The 21,168-nt window shown below is 39.0% G+C and overlaps 1 protein-coding gene across 2 annotated transcripts in view; it reads right to left on the reverse strand.

Annotated features, from left to right (window-relative positions):
- Positions 1 to 21,168, reverse strand: part of ST8SIA4 (ST8 alpha-N-acetyl-neuraminide alpha-2,8-sialyltransferase 4) — a 61,413-nt gene that overhangs the window by 38,747 nt on the left and 1,498 nt on the right. Inside the window, exons 1-3 of one of the 2 annotated variants that reach the window (XM_035888481.1) lie at positions 20,579 to 20,672; positions 16,874 to 17,005; positions 5,277 to 5,534 (exon numbers count right to left, since the gene is read on the reverse strand). In XM_035888481.1, the coding sequence (XP_035744374.1) occupies positions 5,277 to 5,534; positions 16,874 to 16,977 (362 nt within the window). In that variant the 5' untranslated portion in view covers positions 16,978 to 17,005; positions 20,579 to 20,672. Of the gene's footprint in view, positions 1 to 5,276; positions 5,535 to 16,873; positions 17,006 to 20,578; positions 20,673 to 21,168 lie in introns of those variants that run through there. The other variant, XM_009648663.2, reaches the window with a different exon arrangement.

Genomic DNA, 21,168 nt, shown 5'->3' on the forward strand with positions numbered 1-21,168 from the left:
CATCTGGATGCTTATAGGACACCTAGTTATTTAAGAAACCACTTTGGAATCTTTGATCATTTGTATATGGGTTTACATATGAGTAAGTCACTTCTTACTGCTGTTGCCTTAGCCTTCTAAACTTATGTCCTTAAATCTCCTCCCATGTCACCTACTTAAAAATTAACTTCCTTTTTTATTAAAAAAAAAAATTAAAAAAAATATTAAGTTGCACCAAAGTTGGAATTATAAATGCTTATGGAGGGTACCCAGTACTGTGGCCCACTAGCACCAGCTGCTGTGTACTGACTGAGCAAGAGGTTCAGCTTTATAAGAAGACATCTCTGTATCAGCTCTCACCCCATGATGGGCTGCCTGGAGCAGCTGTCATGCAAGGACCCCTTCCAGCAGCTGAAGTCATCATGAGGTGACGCCAGTAAGGGAAAATGTGCCCACAAGAAGTCAGGCCTTCTCCAAGGTTCTCCTGAGGTGCAGGTCACCCATGGCTAACTCCACTGGAAACACTGAAGAGCTACACTGGTGTTCCCCCTTCCTCAGGCACCCAAATCAAGAATATCTGAAATTATAGCCTTCTGGCTTTCTTCTGCTTTCATTTGATGTTTCAATATAGTGTAACAGTGTGTAGGAAGAGACAAAGGGCAAAACCAGAGGTGCCACATTTGAGAGCTGAAAAAGGTCTAATGAGCTAGTCATGATGTATTCAAATGTTATTTTTAAGGGAAGAATCATATTTTAAAATAACTCTGTAAAATAGGCAACTTGCTTTCAACAGATCTGTTGGCTCTGAGCGCCCAGCTCTACTGGCACACTGGCTCTGAGCAAGGTGTATTAAATAAATATTTGAACATAAAAGCTGATACAAGTTACAAAGAAAATAAAATTTCAGAATATAAGTACATTATTACCCTAAATCTTTTTATTCTGAAAAATTTGTGATTGTTTTTTCCTATCAGCTGGAGGAACAACACAGAAGGAAGAAGCTACTACCACTCCCTGCTTACATATTAAGATTAGCAGAGAAATTTAAATTGTGCTTCTGAAATGAGCAAGCACACCTCCATGGTATGGCTAGAAGGTCTCTCCTTTTCTTCTTCCTGAACAGATATGCTGTCTTCTGCTTGTATCACAATTGATCGCCCAGAAAACCAAGACATCAGGGAAGAAGTCAAACAGATTATCCTCCTCTTTTCATAGCATAAACCAACAAATTTATTAAAGGACTACAAGGTTTTTCCATGTCAACTTCATTAATCACAAGAACTGCCATGTTAAAAAATTTAAGTCAAAGAACACTGGAAAAATAAGAGCTGCATTTGTCCAGCAAAATTTTATCACCAATGATGGCAAAAATATTCAGCTTTATTCCTAGATGCTGTCTGAGTTAGCAGGAAAACACTCCAACGGGAGAAAGAAGAGTTGTAACATACAAACTAGGCACTTCAGTCCAAAGAAAGAAGCAATTAATATCCTCTCATGGCTGTTCCTTGTCAGAGCACTCTAAGCTAGTCAAACAGCTTCACTTAACAGGCCTGTTCTGCATATAGTCCAACTGAAATGAAAGGGACTTTTTCAGAAGTAGTGTCACCACAATATTATTTACTAGGTTTGGGGTTTGTTTGGTTTTTAACCAAATAACTCCAAAAGTCAACTTGGCCTCTGCTTTTGAGAAGCTCATATCATGAATACTAAATTCCATTAATTAAAAAAATTCTGATCTTTGGCTTTGTTCAAATTCTGAACCCAAAACTGAACTGAATACTTTTTGGTACTTACTGGGCTGCCAGAAGTAATTCCAGGAATCTGAAAGATATTACTGGGCAATGTTTAGTACTGCTATTTTACATTTACCCAAAATACAGTTGTATTTTTCAGCAAGTCCTATGTAACTATTGCATTTCAGAATGTACCACTTACTATAAAAAGTTCATCTGTTCCATAAGATGCTACAGCTAACACAGCCCTGGCATGAGAATTTCAGCATGAGAAAGTGTAGACAACTGGGGAACAAGATGTATTGCATTTAAAACTCACAGGGAGTGAGCATCATATATCTGACCCAACAGCTAAAGAAACAGCTGAAAACAGAACGATGCAAAAAATAACGCCTGCAACAGCACTGTGCCATTTATACATTTTAAATGTAATCTGGTTGATTATCTCAAATTTTCATTCTGATTTATTTTATGGAATCAGAGATTTTGGAATGCTTCATACCCTTTCTGGACATAGTATCACAATGCAGTATGCTTCAGCTCACCACTACAAAAGTAGTAGAGCTGCAAGGATCAATAGTCACTTAACAGGGTGTAAAAAACGTAAGAGGTAAAAAGGAAAGGAATATGGGAAACAGTAAATAGTTTATAGTCAGCACAGCTGGTTTTTTTAGTAGCAAAGAGTCTCCTTGCTTCCAATTTTAACTAGATGGGTCACACTTTCTACTGTCAAAATAGGCATGACTTCAGTGAACTTGTGGAACTAATCCATTTTACCCTAGCAGAAGATTTAGCCATAGACTCTTCATTTCTGATGCCGTGAGAACAAAATAAGGCCTTATGTGATCAAGTAATTAAAACCAAGCCACTTTAAAATGTTCAGTAAACACAGTGAATCTCATTATGCTGACATTACCTTGCTTGCAAAAATGACCCTTATTTACACACTTTCAGAGATGTCTAAAGAAGAGTTGTATTGTTTTACTTGTTAAAGTTGCTGACAGAACTATACGTTGGCTTGCAGGCATGCTTATTATTTGATTCTACTTTAGATACCTACTTTTAAATAGAAGTATTCTAATCATACTTTATCTCTGTTGGATCAACATTCTTTGAGAGACATTGTTATAGAGAAGGCACTGAATATTCTGGAATATCTCAAAGGAAGACAGACAGTTATAAGTAACCACGGATGACTTTCAAAGACATGGACAGATACTATCAAACTTAAATTAATTAAAGCACTAGGTACTGACATTCTTTACCCTTAATAAAGCGTATATTCTGTGTCTTCATAATTACTAACATCTTCATACCACCTTAATAGAAGCATTCAGGATATTGAGTTTATTGTACTGTAGTGCAAATACTGCTGGATGTCTGTTGTGTCCTCTTCGCTTTCACAGATCTCTACTATTGGTTTTATCATTAAATTAATGGTATTGTTAGTGTTAGATCTAACATTAGAACTGCTGCTTTAAGAAACAACTCTCTCAAAACCACTTTTGTTTCATATCTCAAAAAGAACCTAATAGTACTATCAAAATCAACTGGATAATATATTTAAACAAAAAAATAATATAACATACTCGTCACAGCCTTTAAGCATAATGCACTCAACACCTGGAGTTTCTACAAAAATTTTGTTCATCAGCCTATACGCCTAGCTGCATACAGTACATACAGTAACTGCTTTTTGGAATGTCAGGTGGCAAGTAGAATGAGTGCATTTTACTTCTAGAGAAATCAGCTGAAAGCAAAGATACTAACAGAGTGTCATGGTACATTTTAATACCAGAATCCTAACAGCAGTAGAGGGGAGTGGTTGTCATGTATGCCAGTACTATTAGATCACATGATTACATATCATGTTGCATACAACTTTTTTCTTTAACTCAAAATACAAATCAATTCATTGCTATTTATTTTAAACAGATTTGATGTATCTATGCACCCATCCAGACATACGTGTGAGAAAATCTGTGATCTTCTAAAATGTTTTAATTTGTAAATCCAAGAATTTCACTGTATTAAAACTCTCTATAGGCTGCAGGGTCAAGTATTCTATTTCCAGAACCTTATAAAGATTATTATCCACAACATCGTCAGACTAACTAGTTTTTATACTGATCACTTTACTAGTCATACACCATATGAGACTTTTCTCCAGTCTAAATAACTGATTAGCAACAGTAACTTTCTGATATTCCCATTAAGCTTCACCATTCTTGTTATATTCATACACAAATCTTTAAGATTATTATCTTCATTCTACATGGCTTGAATTAGTTAAAATCTCCTATCAGATATCATCACCTACTTTCATGGCTAGTTAAAACATGGGAAAGGGCACAGAGATGACTTCAGAGAAATTCAGCACGTCATCTAAGTAAATGTACCTTGCCTTCTGAAAGAAAATTTTCATCTAGAAAATCTAGTATCTAAACTTTCCTGTAGTCCTGTTAAATTTAATCTCTGAGAGAGTAAAAAACCATGCCATAGGCTAAATGTGGTATATATTTTTGGATTCCTTCTGCAGTAAGGATGCTAATTTGAATGACTGGAGTGGTACAAGCAAAACAAATAAGGAAAATGAAAGAGTACTGTGTTATTGTTTCAGTTGCCACTTGCTAGTACACCCTTCAAATAAGATACAACTTTTACATGTATATCCTGCTTTGACTTGTGTACTGAAAAACTGTGATTTTTTTCTTTTTTCCTATACTTTTCATATTTTTTTTTGCCACCACCTTTCTTCAAGTTGAGAAAAGAAAAAGGAAATAACTAACAATGACAACTACTTCTATACTGTTTTCTGTCACTGCCCTTCTGTTTTCTGCTCTTTCACCCTTCTCAGACCAAACCAATAGAAACTTCTGCTTCAAAAGCAAAGGGACTTATCTCTTGCCCACCCTTCTCTATATCCATATAATGCCAGGCTATCAAGTGAGGCCAGCAATTCCTCTCTATTTCCTATTGATATGTGAAGTTCAAAGGTCCATTGTGCGTGTCTAAAGAACGAATAAAAAGTGAAGCATATCAACATTTTTGCCCAAACTGCAGGGAAACATTTTTAGAGCAATGTGAAGGGATTTAGATGTGTGACTTCCAATTACCTTAATGACAGCCATCTGGTTCAACATCGATACATCACAGTGAAATTTTACCCCATGCTGCACATAAGTAATGTAGTAATTTACAATTGGCCATCTTTATTGGCCAAGAGCAAAGAAAGAATATTTTTGGAAGAGAAAACATTTTGCACTTACTGTACCAAGGCCTTGACAAGAATATTTATTTTGTCTGGAATAAAATCAACAAACAGCAAAAAGAAGTAGCACAAACCTCCCTCCTCCAGCCCTTGTTTTATTTTCACTGTAAAAATAATCTTCTGGTCCACAACATGAGCATGTATTTAAATTTAGGGAATCACACAATGAAGGATACTGCTTCAGATTAATTTCAGGTAATGCTTGAAATCTGTATCTCAGATTAAAACATTTCTCCCAGCTTTTGTCCAAGAAACATAGCAGGCTGTATCTTCAACAGCAGATGAAAACTCACCTTATTACAAAGTCATGGCTATCAATCTCTTTTCCACATCCACTGTCCAGAAGGATGCCAGAATTCCCAACAACTGCACAGGTTTTAAATCGACGATTCTTCATTGGGGAAACTTCAGGAAGAAGGCTGTGCAAATCCTGAGAAATGTTTAGGGTGCGACGTCTGTCCAGTACATAATGGATTACATCTCCTGGCTTGAAGCTGCTTTTGACCACTGAGACATCTCTTTCAGCATCCAAGAATCGAAGAATGTTCTTTCTGGGTTGACAGGAAAATGCACAGATAAAACCCAACGCTCACTGCTCGCATGGAGTTTTTATCTAATAGTAACACAGACTGTACAGAGCATACAACATAAAGCAGTGGGTAGACAGTGTCAGACAGACTAAGGTTATTTCCCATGCTCTAGGATGGAGTTAGAGCAAAGCTGTTAGGACAGTGTTCAAATCTTGGTTACAATTACTACAGTGATAGACCTTAATGATTTCCTAAAGACAAACGCACCAAGAGACCAATGGAAGATGACTTTGGAAATTAGAAGGCACACTATTTTAAGTATTTTACAACTTTGAAATAAACACGTATTTGAAAAAGGACCAGAGCAATTTATTTTCATAGAAAGACAGTTAAATATGTGAGGTATTTATGATTTAGGAAATAAATGCTTTACTACAACCTCATCTCTCACAAGTCAGCTTGGTTCAGGAATGGCCATGTTTTCTTAGATTCTTATTTCACCGTAAGAACAACATATTCAGTTTAGCATAAACTTGCTCCTAATTCACTGAAGTTCAGCCAAAGGTACCCTAATTAACTTGAATAAGAACACCCCACAGTCTTTTCACAGAATCAGAGTCATTTAGGTTGGAAAAGACCTTTAAGATCATGAAGTCCAACTGTTAACCTAACACTGCCATCCCACCACTAAACCATGCCTTTAAGCACCTCATCCACTCATATACCTCCAGGGATGGGGACTCGACCACTTCCCTGGGCAGCCCATTCCAGTGCTTGCTAGCAACACTTTCTGTGAAGAAATTTTTCCTAATATCCAATCTAAACCTCCCCTGGCACAACTTGAGGCCATTTCTTCTTGTCATATCGCCTGTTACCTGGGCCCAAAACTGAACACAGTATTTGAGGTGTGACCTTACCAGCACCGAGTACAGGGGCACGATCACTTCCCTACTCCTGCTGGCCACACTATTCCTGATACAAGCCAGGATGCTGTTGGCCTTCTTGGCCACCTGGGCACACTGCTGGCTCATATTCGGCTGGCTGTCAACCAGCACCCCCAGGTCTTTTTCTGCCAGGCAGCTTTCCAGCCACTTTTTGCCAAGCCTGTAATGGGGTTACCATTTTGCATGGGGTTGCCAATTGCATGGGGTTGTTGTGACCAAAGTGCAGAACCCGGCACTTGGCCTTGTTGAACCTCATACAGTTGGCCTCGGCCCATCAATCCAGCCTGTCCAGGTCCCTCTGCAGAGCCTCCCACACGACTTGGTGTTATCTGCAATCTTACTGAGGGTTCACTCTATCTCCTTGTCCAGATCATTGATAAAGATATTAAAGAAGACTGGCCCCAAAACCTAGCCCTGGGGGACACTGCTTGTAACCAGCCACCAACTGAATTTAACTCTGTTCACCACAACTCCTTGGGCTCAGCCATCCAGCCAGTTTTTTACCCAGCAATGAGTGTGCCTGTCTAGGCCATGACCCACCAGCTTCTCTAGGAAAATGCTGTGGGAGACAGTGTCAAAGGCTTTGCTGAAGTCCTGGTAGGTAACATCCACAGCCTTTCCCTCATCCACCAGGCAGGTCACCTTGTCATAGAAGGAGATCAGGCTGGTCAGGCAGGACCTGCCTTTCATGCTGGCTGGGCCTCAACCCCCGAATGTCCTGCATATACCTTTTGTACCAATTTAAACAAAATCAGCTTAAAAACATACTGCAAATTAAACTGCAGCTCAGGGTCTAGTCAAGCTGTTAGCTGAACTCACAGAAACACTTACTGACTCTATCATTGTTTTAAATCAGGTTAGTCCAGTCCTTTATCTTGCTTCTCTGCAATTAATTGTTTCAACAGGGTTCAGACACACATGATCAAGATATGAGGGTTTAACAAACTACCATGGGTGAAGTGAACTATGGCAACTGAACAGTTGTATACTCCCAGTCCACAGCAAGTAACAGGTGAAGAACGTTTGCTTAAATGTCAGCTGAAGAAGTCCTGGTACCTGCTTACCTGGGTAGGGGCAGGGGTCTAAAAACTGATACACTTTCAATACATAAGTACAAAAAAAGACACTTTTAATGACTGCAGCTATCTAATGAGTGATCCCTGCACTGGCAGTGTTGAGCAGTTTTTAGGACACACTTATCCTTGGTATAAAAAGCTGGGAAGGACTCCAGGCCAGAGCTGAAGGAGCCACTAGTTGCTCAGGACTGCAAATAAGCAAAGCCTTACCAGCTTGTGTCCCTTCCAGCTCCGCAAAGCATGTACATTTGTGAAGAGGCATAGAGATCACACCTGAACTTAAACACATGGTTAAGTATGGAACGGACAGGGAGTGCTGAGCTGGAGCAGGGTGTTCACTATATGTTAATTCAAATATAACCTTTGCAACTATAACAAGACAAGAAGAAAACCAATATATTTTCCACTGTTGTCAGCAAGTATGGTGGAATTTAAAACAGAATAGACATGTTGTTGAGTAAGAGATTGCTATTTTTATGTAATAATTTTTTAGAGCAGAACTTCCTTACAGCAGATCAAAACAGGAAAAGATAACTAGAGATGCCACTCTAGCGGTTGCAACACCCACTGAGAGACATAAAGGGGAAATAATCCCCCACAAGCAAAAAGGGATGAACAATAGGAACACCATGATCATCTGCAGCCAACGCTTGTGCCACTGCATCAAGAGGGAAGAATAGTCTGAAATTTGCAATCAGTGACAAAAAATTGTCACTCTGGAACTGACCTTAAAAGCCATAGGGGAAGTAAAACACGATAAAAATATTTTTTTAAGTGTTTCCTCTAAATTCTTAAACTAGGACAAAAAAAAGGAAATAACATTTTGGGTTGTCTCTTACGGCTGTCATGTATAAATGAAGCAGCATCAGAGCAAAGAGAGCTTGTGCTGAGGCATATGAGAGACTGAGAATAATGGAACAGGAGAGACAATGTTAAAATCCTGAGTGTCTTAAGCTTTTGGTAAAGCCAGGCAAGGTATTTCTTTAAAAGGAAAGTAAAGACTCCACTTCAGCCTGTAAGGTGAATGGACTTAAAATCTCCACAGGTTTGATAAGCTTGACTTTGTGGGTATTCTGCAACAGATATATGTTGCTACAAAATGAAAAAGAGCAAGAAAGAAGATATTGCCCAACCTAGTAGTATTAAAAATTACTAAAATTCTTCACTGCCTAAGGACAGAGCTACCAGAGCTGTGGCTGTTTTAAAGGACAAGATTAATGCATCAAAAGCTATCAACAGCATCAACCAAACTATTCAGAGACTCACTTCACATGCACTCTGACATGAGAAGGGGTGACCACGAAAGAGTCTCAAAAAGCAAAAGAAATTATGTGAAATGTACAGAAGCCTAGGGCTCTGGCTAAAAAAAGTATCATGTGAAGACCAGAAGATTCGCTTTAATAATTCAGAGCACCCATTCCTGATACCTAGAATGAATGGGCCTCATACTGCTTCTGTTAGCAAACAAGTAGCAACATTTGTGCATGGATAGAGTACCTTGAGTACTATTTTAAAACACAAGAGGAAGGCAGTGAAGTTATGCAAACAGTGCCAAAAAGAAAACGCACCTTGCTTCCATTATTAATTTGGTTACTTACAGTCAAAGCTTATTTATCTATGTGCTTACATATGTTCACTGAAGTCCTCCAAAGGGTTTCAGGTGGACCTGAATTAGACTTAGATAATCAATGACTTATTTAACAGAGCTGAAATTTCCAAAATATCTAAGGAATTTATTTTTCATAAATTTTTTTAGGTAGGCAAAAGTCACTGAATCTTAAGTTTCTTCTTACATATTTAAAAACATTTTCTTATCTGAAATTGTCAGTAGCATATTCAATTAAATGTATGCACAGGTATTGCAGTAAAAGAAGCTTTGTACGAGATGTGTAGTAATGCTGACATTAAAATATTTTAATTGATTCATCTGACTGTATCTAGGTATCTTACAATACTGAAAGAAATATGATGAATATGAAGCGTGCAGATGTTCATGCTGTTGTTTTATGTTCCTCTGTGCTACTGATTCATGTGTACCATGGGATAGTAGTACTTCCCATTTTCATGTCAGTGCTAAGAAAAAAAAAATTTACTAAGGGGTATGACAAAAACCGAAAGTATATACGTGACTGTCTCAGTCTTGATGCTGGTTAATAATAAGAACTTGTTTCAATGTCTGTTCTATCCCACAAAGAGCACTGAAAATAGGACAACAAGGTTATTCTGATTAAACAGACATGACAAAATAATGTAAAGTACTAATTCATATCCAGCTGCATATAAAATACAAAAGTAAGCTCAATTAGAGGAAGAAAAAAACCAGCATGATTTTAGTAAACCTTGAAGCAAAGGTGTTCTGCAACCTTAAGCTAAAAGGTGTGAAGAGAATGTTTTATTTGAGGTGGCCTTCAAGTTTTGTTTTGATGAATAAAGCTGTATGTAGGGTGTGGCCTGTGCCCTGTGTGGGTAGGTGAGGCAGACGTGGCTCATTCTTATCTGAAGCTAAGCAGCTGTTTGCAACATGTTTACATGACTCGCGGAAATACGATATCACAATCTGTGGTTGACCTAGGGGTTTTTTTTCTGATAATCAGAAACAGATGTTCATAATATTTAAATACTACCTACAACTCCTGGCTATCCGATAAAGTATGTGTAACAGACAGCATTGTCTCTGAACAGCTTTCCAAATGATATAAATATACATTGCTCTGAGGCAACATGGTGACATTTCTCTACTTATGTGCATTTTTCTGATTTTATTTTATACTGTACTCTTTGTGCTACACAACTATTATATAATGGCAAACTCTCCCTCATCTGCCTCAGAATTGTGTGGTTTAAGGGAATAAATCACTTAACCATTTGACTTTCAAGATTACAAATAGATTCATATTTTTAGACATTGTCAAGAACACTGACATATGATCACCAATGCCTTTCCTGGGAAAATTATTCCTTTTGAGCAAGGCAGTACCAGAAATCCTCACTGCTGGGTCATCTGGACTTCTCTGGACCCCAGCTGTGAGGGGACACCCCTGAATTGCACCATCACTACCCAGGAAGCTGGGCTAGCTCACCAGCAATCACATTATGGGAACTGAGACAGACTAAGTGATTACCTAGTCCACACTCTGCTCCCACTAAAGATGTTCCTTTATCTACATCACCCCAAGCCCACGTTTATCTAATACATTCCTAACAACCTCCCATGGTGAGGACTCGGCAAACTCCCCACACAGTCTATGTCAGTGCTTCCCTAGCCCTACCACCAGCACAATATTCCTCATGCTAGCTCAGATCTTTCCCACAGCCTGTTCTTGTCCCTTAACACCTTGCCTGTGGTGGACAGACTATTTCTTACTCTTGGAAATAGCCTTCATTTACCTGACGCTAAGAAGCCATCCAACCTTTTTTTAACTTTTTAATTTGTAACTCAACAGGTCATATGTTGTAGATCTCTGATCCCTCTTGTTGCTCTCCTTCAGACTTTCTCTAATTCACACAGGTCTTTAAACAACTTGATTTTGCAATGATTCTACTCTAACCCTAGCAAGTCTTCATGCTGCTTTGCACACCCCCCCCCCCCCCCCCCCCCACCAAGGACTACGACCTAGGTAAAGCATACTCTTCGCCAGCTTTCATTGAAGAGGTTTTCTTACTCCCTTACAGTCAGACTGAAGCCAAACATTCACAGTCCCCACTGCCTCCTCAAGAAGCCATCAGGAGCTGTAGCCATCTACAAGAGCAGGCTGTGACCTTGTGTTACCACACAGTTTGTTCTTGTTTTGGTTTGGTTTTTAACTAAACAACACTAAAAATACACCTGTCACAAAGGAGTAGCACACTCCAACTCTCTGCTTGCCTCTAGTGCTGAATGAGAAACAGGTACTTAAGACCAAACTGTGTTTGTATGGTCAAGTAAGGGAAAAATGGATAGTTTTATTATCTTTCCCATATTTCCTTTTTATGTTCTTTCTATGCAAATTGATCACAAGCAAACTTCTAAAAAATTCAGATCAGTTTAGGACTTTTAACCACAGTTCTAACAGTTGAGCTCTATGTTTCTGAATATGCACTTCATGCAACTACAGGGAAGATTTTTAACATGCTACCAAAACAAAAGATTATTTTTTTATTTTTTCTAGAGCTGTTTATTACAGGAAAGTCAATGGTTATTTATACACAAATGTTTTTATTTTCTTTGTAAGGCATCTGACAATAAACAAGTATTTCAATTTCTAAGTATTGTCTTGATCACTTTGACAGTAACTAAACAACTCAAGTGCTGACTTTACATCTCTCTGAAATTGAACTCTCAAGTTTTATAGATTATTTTTTTTTACTAATTTGGTGTCTTTTTTTTCCTTTTTTCCCTCATATGACAAACAAAACATACGAAATCCTTTTAATATATAATTAATAAATATCCAGTGACATCTTACCCCCAAGAGACTCCCACTCCACTGAAGTTACTGCAGATTCTCATTCACTTTCTTCTATTTAATTTTGAAATCTCTCCAAGATTTACATTTGTTAAAAGCATGGCCTAACTGCAACTAATCATGGAAAGGTTCCTGGCAATCCCCAGGCTATGGAGGACCACAGAAACAGAAGTGCCACATTACAGGAAAGTTGCTGTCTGGATCTACTCTAGCCCTCCTCATGCCCTTCAGGTCACCTCACTCTCCCTTGACTAGAAAGGTCACTTCAGTAGCTGAAGCACGTACTAATCAGGCACTAATCTTCAGTGGGCATGCAAGAGGAAAAGAGTTGGGAAAAGACCAAACTACTGCTTACCACATGAAGGCCAGGTATGTGTCAGCTTTTCATGTATTTAAGCAAGTTAGAGTCACAAGGAAGGAGTCAGAAGAGTTAATCACCCCAGCTGACAGTGAACACTGACTTTTCAGTTGAGGCAAGGGTCTAAGGAGGCAAAAAATCCTTGAGGGTTATTATGACTAAACCAGGCTAGTGTTTGCGTGACTTTAGAGACACGGAAGTTCTGAAGGAAACAGTCAACTGGCCCCAAAATGTTGCTCCAAAAGCTTCAGAGCAATTGTACTGCTCTATTGCCAGTTCAGTATTTACTGCTTGCACTTCAGGGACTTATCATAGCTGTTTCATATTAACTTGAAACATAAATGATGATAATAATCTGAACCTTTCCAAGGAGGAAGTTGCACCTTCTTTTTTTATGATGCTGTTAACATCTTACAAGTTCTCACACTTTTCTGACAGGAAATTTCCACTCATCGAGTTCTCTGTTACATTGCAAAGAGATAAATACACCTCAACACGCTTTTTTTTTTCCATTTTGCCTTCCTGCAACTCAAAAACTTCATCTGCTCCTTCCAACAAAAACGTCCACATTTAATCAAAAAATAAGTGGAAGAAGGAAGTCACACACTGAGATGTCAGACTGTAGTTCATTTCACACAGGTCACACACGCTATCATCAGTCCTGTGTGGAAGGCTTCCCCAGACAGGTTTGTACCCACTCAGCCACATCTCTCCTTTCTGAAAGTATGGCCTTCAATACAACTGAAAATTCCTAATCTCCATAACTGGAAAACCTTCACATTGCTACAGAGAGTAGAAAGGACTTAAGACACAAATTTTGCAGAAGGTGGATTCTCTCACTTCTTCATGACTGAAATAATTCAGACAGAAAGGGAGACAAGCAAGCAGGCTTCTTCCCTTAGGCACAGGAATTACCAATCATTCTTCAAAGAAGTTGTCAGCAATCAGAACTCAGTATCACTTGGAAAAATCACTCTTCCACTAGAGCAATCATGACTGGCAAAGCAGCAAATTTGCTACAGTCTCAAGTAATAAATAATACCCATCATCTCCACCTCAATCACAGAAAGTTTAGCTCTTTCTTCTAACGCATGCTTAACATCTCCAAAGGGCTGCTGCCCTCCCAAGAGAACTGCTACACTCCCTAGACTGCCTCTTCTGGCTGCAAAGTCCCAGAGAGTGTCTTGTGACATGAGAAACCCAGTGGAAGCTTTTCATCCTCCCATGGGGTCCTCATGAAACAGCTTTTTCATTCACTGACTCGTATCTGAGCCTGGCCTTGCCAAAAAATCATAGGATGTTTGAGGCTGATAAGAGTAGTCACTGACCTGAGCAAAAATTTGATGGACAAAGATGATGCCCATGGTCAACAAAGCAAATAGCAAAGCATAACATTCCAGCTGCCAGCCAACTAGGTCCCGACATACCACTGGTCAACAGTCCCTGCACAAACCAAAATTCACTATCAAATATTTTCTACATGTTAAAATTGCTACTGTGGGTGTCAAGCTCATATAAGACACAAAAGCAGCTGCCATTTATAGGTGATTATAAGTTTTATGAAATGTCTTTATGCTGTACACTAATGGTTTCACGAACTATTTATCCACTGCTAAGAACTAACTTTTTATAATTATTCAACAGGCACTAGCTCTTTCTTTGTTTCTCTCTTATCGTTATTTGCTATAGTCAACCTCACACCCCAACATCACCACTGTTCACATTAACAGTTGCAATAATAGACTATGAATCATCTTCGTGGTCTACACAGTGCACGTAATGTCTTTTGGAGGGCTGAACAGTTAGTTTAACCATGAGAACACTCTAGGAGATTGCTAGACACATTTGAAGTTAGTCCTGATAGGTCTGTAAGTGTGAAAATATTTACGGCTAAGATGCTTCTTACTGCTGTGACAGGGAAGAAAGGTAGCAAATAGCAAACTGCCTGTAAAAGTGAAAGAAGAACGCACATTGTTTAGTCAGCATCAGAGTGGAACACATACCACAAGGGGCACGCGGCTTCCTCAGGGAAAAGCATGCCAAATTTCCCTCCCTCACCGCTAAATACTGTAACTGAACTATGTTACACACGTTAGCAAAGAGGATTTCCGGAAAGAATATGACTGGCTGGTAGCACTGATTGCTTTCATATAGTTTATGTCAGATTTTGGCCCTAAATCACATTAATCTAAAATCTTTTACTGGCTCAGTGAAAACACCTGCTCTCTGCCCCAGTGTTCACAATGGTAGCTATTTCGTCTCAAAACAAGACTAGCAACGTTGGACTTGCAACCTCAGCTTTATGCTCTCTATTGTACAGAAAATCTTTACACTTACAGAGTGGAACCTTTACTGCTCAAACCAGTGTACAAGATAACATGTTCTTCACTGCACTACTGAGAAAAAAAAATCCTTCACTGTACAATTTTTAAAAAACACCACACAATCACATCATGATACTTCTTAAGACCCATTAGGAATTTATAAAATTGTCCCCACTAACAGTGAGAAAAAACCTGATTTTGAAACTCATTATTTTAGTAGATTGAGATGATACACATGCAGTTAACAGGCCTAAAAAATCTAAAGCGTTCTCTCCTGTTTTACCTCTTCATCTGAGTGCTGTATTTTGCTTTTTAAACAGGTGAAAAATGAGTATAACCCAAGCTTAATTTGGTCTCTTAATTTTAATCAAAAAGTTATTGTAATATTTTTACTTGTTTGTTGCTTGGCTTGAGCAGCAAGGTGTATTGGTTGTAAATGGTTCTGAAATATGACAATTTTTCAACAAAATGACTGAAATAGTTATCTTTCTCTACTTACAGTCACTCAATGGCTTCTAAATGAGTTTACTTCACAAGTAAAACAGTGTGCTATTTTCTCCTAATTGTCAGAACCATAAGCTATGATTTGAAATTTCAGCAGTATTCTTCTGAAGTCACTCAGTATTTCTCCAAATTAAGTTGTAGGTTATACGCATATAAATCTTAAATACTGTTACTGATATAGAAAATCTGCTTATCTTTCCTAGACTACCTTGGAGCAGAACCTAGCCTTTATAGAACAACCATACACTGGTCAAACAAGCATCTGAACAGATGGTCCTGGAAGAAACTCTATTCCTGAGCTTTACCTCAGCTTCATTTTAGGGCAACCACCAGGTCTTCCCCAGCAGGAAAACCAGGTGCCTGGGGAGCAGTCAAGGGCCCAAGGGTCCCTTAGTCTAGGCAGTCAGGGAGTGGAGACTCCACAGTGCTCCACAGAGCACTTGCCAGGCAGCTGAGACACAGCTCCAGGCTCCGGAGTATTAATTTGACTCTTTCCATCCCTGACACTGTTCCTCAGCTTTTGCAGCAGGGCTGCACTATGTGCATCACAGCACAAGACTTGGAGAACTTTACTACAGCTTCGTACATTTCTGAGCTACCCATATCTTCTGCATGTTTTAGAATTAGGGATATAAAATAGCAGTCATTAAAAAAAAAAAAACCCTAAATTCCTCATTCAGAGAAGCCATGCTTTCATACATGCAAACATCGCCTGTTTAAGGGTTTGGTAAGCTGCCCTTTAATTAAAAAAAAATGTAGAAAGGGAAATGACATAGAAACTACATTTTAATTAGATCAAATTCCTATTCAACATCTTCATATTCAGAAAATCAAGTCTACTCTGCTATGTGATTGTTGCTACAAATAATTATTTTCTACCATTTTTCACAGAATGTGACACTCCTAGCCCTCCAAACTGTCAACCCATGCTAAATACACTTCTCTCACTGCTCTCCCTCCTGAATAAGACTGGGAAGATACGATGACAATACAACATACTGAGAGGGTTCTGATTTCTCTTCTTTCAGGCCCCAAGGTGAGTAGACCCGCTATAACTAGTAAGACACATCAGACTTATAACTCGCTTTAACTCTGCTATTGTGTTTCCCCGCCCAGCATGAGCCTAAGGCTCTTTTTGGCTTCTCTGACTTCAGGAACGAAAACTGCATAAAATATGGGTATTGTCAACACCTGCCCTTGTGACTTGGACCAGCCACAGCCAGGGTCAGATTCGCAGCACCTGACATCCTAGCTCTTGACTCCTACACCTAAGTTGTCTGCCCAGGCCCCCTTCGTAGTTATGGGAGAAAAACTGGTATGTTCAGGGTACTTCCATCTGTCCTATTTCAGACCTTTAGGATGAGAGGAAACCATGTCCTAAAAGTGCCAATTTCTCACCACTAACCGCAAGAGTTTCCTAGAAAACCAGCTCAAATGTGGACATGCATAATATAGATACTAACTTCACGGGTCTGACTGACACAGCCAGATGAAAACATTTTACTTATTCTTACGAAGGGTGACTTACTTTGGAGTCTAATGTAATTTAGTTGCGTTTAACATTGCACCCTAAATATGTACAGTTATAAAACATCCATTTGCAACCATAAATCAAGTGATTGTTCCAGACCAGAAGAATTACAGGCAATATGAAATGAAAATAATTATAGGTAATAGGAAATGAACTGCTTTTTATTTAAAACACTCACCTTATTTCCAGTACCAAAGAAGAATTGATTTTCCAACCTTCTACAGCATGCTGGAAGATTGAGGAGCCACCCTTTCGAATTATCTTATCAGAGCTATTGATCATTGATCTACTCAAACTCAGTTCACCATCTCTGCAATGCAATGTAGAAATGACACAATTACATAAAGGCTAACTCCAGTTTTAAGTAATTTACATCACAAGCACTGGTGATATTTCCTTTTGTTCACAATAAAAAGAAGCAATTATCTCCCCTTCAGACTTACTCTGCTTGCCAAAGCAAATAAACTGTATCTGTGAGAAATCTATGCGACACCTCTATCTAATACTAGCAAATTTAGAGCTTAAATAGGTTTGTGTTTGTAATTAACTAGACATAACAAAAAATACAATAAATTCCAAATTGTAAACCTGGAACAAAATTCAATATGTTTGTGAGGCAGATTCTACACTCCTATGTTCTGTATTTCCAATACCAAACTTAAGTGTTGATTTTCAAGCCTTCCCGCAGCAATTGCTCACATTATACATTAATGGCCTAATAGAATCCCTTTGACTCCTCTTGATACTAAAACATTTTCACGCATGGACTTCTGAAGTTTAACAGCATACAAAACACAAAATTTTCCAAGACTTCCTGAAACTTTTGAATGCAGACATTCAAACAACCCCAGTTCTCTTATCCTCTTCATCAATCTTACCATATTCATAAATTTTGGCAAGGTAACCTTAAAAAAAAAAAAATATAGTAAACTGTGGGTAATGAGCACTGAACATCTAATGAGGTAATCATAATGTTACCAGTTGCAATGATATTAGCCAACAGGGTCATACAAATTTGACAGAGAAGCTAAATTACTGCAAGCACAACTTACGGTGCTAGGTCTAAAATCTGTTTTTATCTCCATGTTTCCATTATCTTTCATACTGTTTCCATTTAGGTGCCAGAACAACATTCAGCTGAGTTCAAACACAGCTGTTAATCATAAATGCATCAAAGTTGTTGGCTCTAAGATTCTACCATGTACAGTGTCTTGTATCTCAGGATTATATTTAACAGTAATATACAGAAATGTCTTCATGCTCTGATATGCTGCCAATAACAATAACTTCACTTAGCTTGCAAACAGAACTTTTGACCACCAACCATTCAACCAACATAATGGAAAAGATGTGAGACCGTAAGCTTTCTAGGGAATTGCTGACTCTTGTTTTCCTGTGGCTGTAAGTTCTTAAAACAATTCAATCCTGGCCCTTAGTAAGAGCTACAGCAACATTACTGCAGTATACATACCAAGTATTAATATTTGGTAAATTGTATAGCAGACTAAACTCAAACGAACCTGCAATGGGACATCAATTAAGCTAAAGTGGCAAATCCAGTAATATGTAGTCATTTTCAAAAAGTGCTATGACTGCAAAAGCCCCTGTAACTAATAAACCAGTATTATACACTTCATCAAAACCATTGATTACTATCAATGCCCTCCTTCCTTCATCCCCTCTATGCCAACACGCTGCAGCAGCACGGACATTGCAGTGACTCATAGGTAAGAGTGCCACCTACCGAAAAACCTACACAAGATCCTAAGTTATCCAAATCACGCTAACTTGAGGGCATAGGAGGATGCTGCAGAAGTCCTAAAATTAAATAACCAGAATGTAATTAATACTTGCTATTTTAAAATGTTTTATACCCTAAAAATTTTCCAAAATGGTTGCAAATACATTTATTACATGTATTTTCCTGCATATATTTTCTAGATGCGTAAAGTGTATGCATTTAAAGGAAAATTACAAAATACATCCAGTCTAAAAGTACTTCAGAGATGCCTCCAGTTTATGCTGGGTTAAAGGCCATCTAGTAAACACTTTTAACAGTGACACAGGTGACAAAACTCAGCAACAAAATATGTTGCCAACACCTAAAGCATTTGAAATGTGATCATCTTCCATACTCACAATTTACATCTGCAGGGAGCTATATAGACTGTACAGTAAAAAAATGTTAAATTACATTCTCATGAGCTAAAAGAAGGTCTTAGGCACTTTGTGTTAAAGTTCTACTATGAACACAAAGCTGTTCACTTACATGCTCCTCTCCCTTTTATTGGTATTGTTTTATTTAGTTTTCACTTAAAGTAATATTAAAAAACCACATAAAAAGCTAAAACTTACCCAGCAAAATCTTCATTGTGTAAACAACTGTGAAATAAATTTGGGCTACTTTGTTTCTTCTAGAACCACTGCAAATCCTCTCTGATATACATGAAACAGCTGCCACAGTGTGACAGCAACTTATGGCTGACAGTGTCGACTCTAAATTACCTTGCCTTGGTGACCAATCAGACCAATATAGTCAGACTATCTCTTCTCCTGAAGTCAGTTCATTAAATACAAATAACTGACTGTCTTCAAACATATTCCCTATCAGTAGAAGATGACACTGTTTAAGAAACACTGCATTCCACGTAATACAGGTGTTTCATTACTTGCTTAACCTTTAAAGGAACATTACCATCTAGTTAAAGAAGGGCATGCCTTTGCAATTATTATCCTAGCAAACTTTGTGGTGAGAACACAGCTGATTTAAGGTTTTATCACATACTTTGGAACTGGACATAGTCCATTTTGGCACATCTGGGATTTACCTGCAGTGCCACTAATAACCATAAAATGGGCCACCTTGCACATTCGGAGTTCTGCATTACTGTGCAGAACTGGAAGTAAAACATCCCACGGATGGAAGTAAAACATCCCAAGGAAAACCGACTTTGCTATCCCATGTGGCCAGTCAACAATAACCAAACGGCATAAGCCCTTCCTTTAGGAGAAAGGCAAGTGTAGCATTAATAGTGATAGCAGATACTAGCCACAGTACACTTAAGGGTTTTTTTTCCTGCTTTGTACAGTAATGGATGGAACGACAGGCTGGGAAAAGAAACTATATCCCAATACCCTTAGTCAAACTGAGTAGCCCCATACTGCACAGGAAGTCTCACCGATACCAAAGAAGTAAGATATCACTAAATGACTTGGCAGAAGTACATTACAGCTGTATTTTAAACTGTTGTTAAGAACATACATATTTATGACTAAATACACTTATTTTGTCTCATTTAATATTAAATCATCAGTCCATTTTAGTACCTTTTATATCATGTCAAACAGTATACCATAAGCAGGAGGGGGCCTTTCTTGCAAATATATATGGATTCTACCTAGTGACTAATTTCTGAATCATTTTAGCAGCTACCTCTAGTCTGACAGGAAAGAGTACATATTAAGAAACCTGGGTATGTTCAGTGCTGATTCTCCACCACACATTCGTTTTCACATGTATTTTTCCACACCCACAACCCAAAAATTTTAAACTTTTGTACATCTTGTAAGTATGCAGATGCCACAGCACCGTGGTAGAAACTGGGCTTACGCCCAGGCTGAACAAAAGGGAAAGTTACCATCAAGTTGTGAATACCTTTAATACCAAGAGACAGAAACACCGCCTCATCCACCATACACACACACAGGGGAGGTCAAACTCTTGGCAGGTGCCAGGGCCACTGCCGCCCAGCTGTGCACAGCTGCCGAGCCCAGCTCCCGTACAGGCCTGCCTGGGCAAGGGCCAGGGACGAAGGATGCACTTTCTGCCCTTAACTCTTGGGGACCGTGGGGGCAAAGGAGGGACTAAGCAGGCTGTAGTTACCCCAGCTCCTTCCAGGCCTGTAGAGGCACTTGTAACCTTATGCCTCCTCCTCAAATTAAGGCAAGGGTTTATACCAAAGGACAAAAATCCGCTGTGAATGTATCTCCCCCCCAATCGATTTTCACAGGAAAACAAAGCGTGAGCCCCTTCCCCACTCTGGCTGCCACCACAGCATTTATGCATCCCTCCTGTGAAAACAAAAAATTATTCCCCTCCAAGGAAAAACAGGCTTGGCTGAAAGCCCAAGATCTTCACAGGATAGCTGCAAGTTGGGAGAAAAATGAGGTATACAGGCATGTATGTACACAAACACAATGCATGACACAGAAAGCTGAGGTGCAAACAGAAAAATGGCAAGGGACTTCCCACCTTTTATTTTCAACCGAAGACAGGCAAGAGGGGGGAAATAGGTAACAGAGGGTCTCAGAGTTTCTAGCGGAGGAGCCTCGGGAGCTAAGGGAGATGGATGTCCCTCACACTCTCAGAGCAAGCATCACCAAGGAGCAGCGAAGTTAAGCACACAGCTCCCAGGCAAACTTCAAGGACTTCAGGGGCCACCCGGAGCTGGCCAGCGGCCGCGCTCGCCGGCA

The sequence above is a fragment of the Egretta garzetta genome, unplaced genomic scaffold (genome assembly GCF_000687185.1).
Source record: "Egretta garzetta isolate BGI_Z169 unplaced genomic scaffold, ASM68718v1 scaffold271, whole genome shotgun sequence".
In the NCBI taxonomy this organism is placed as follows: domain Eukaryota; kingdom Metazoa; phylum Chordata; class Aves; order Pelecaniformes; family Ardeidae; genus Egretta; species Egretta garzetta.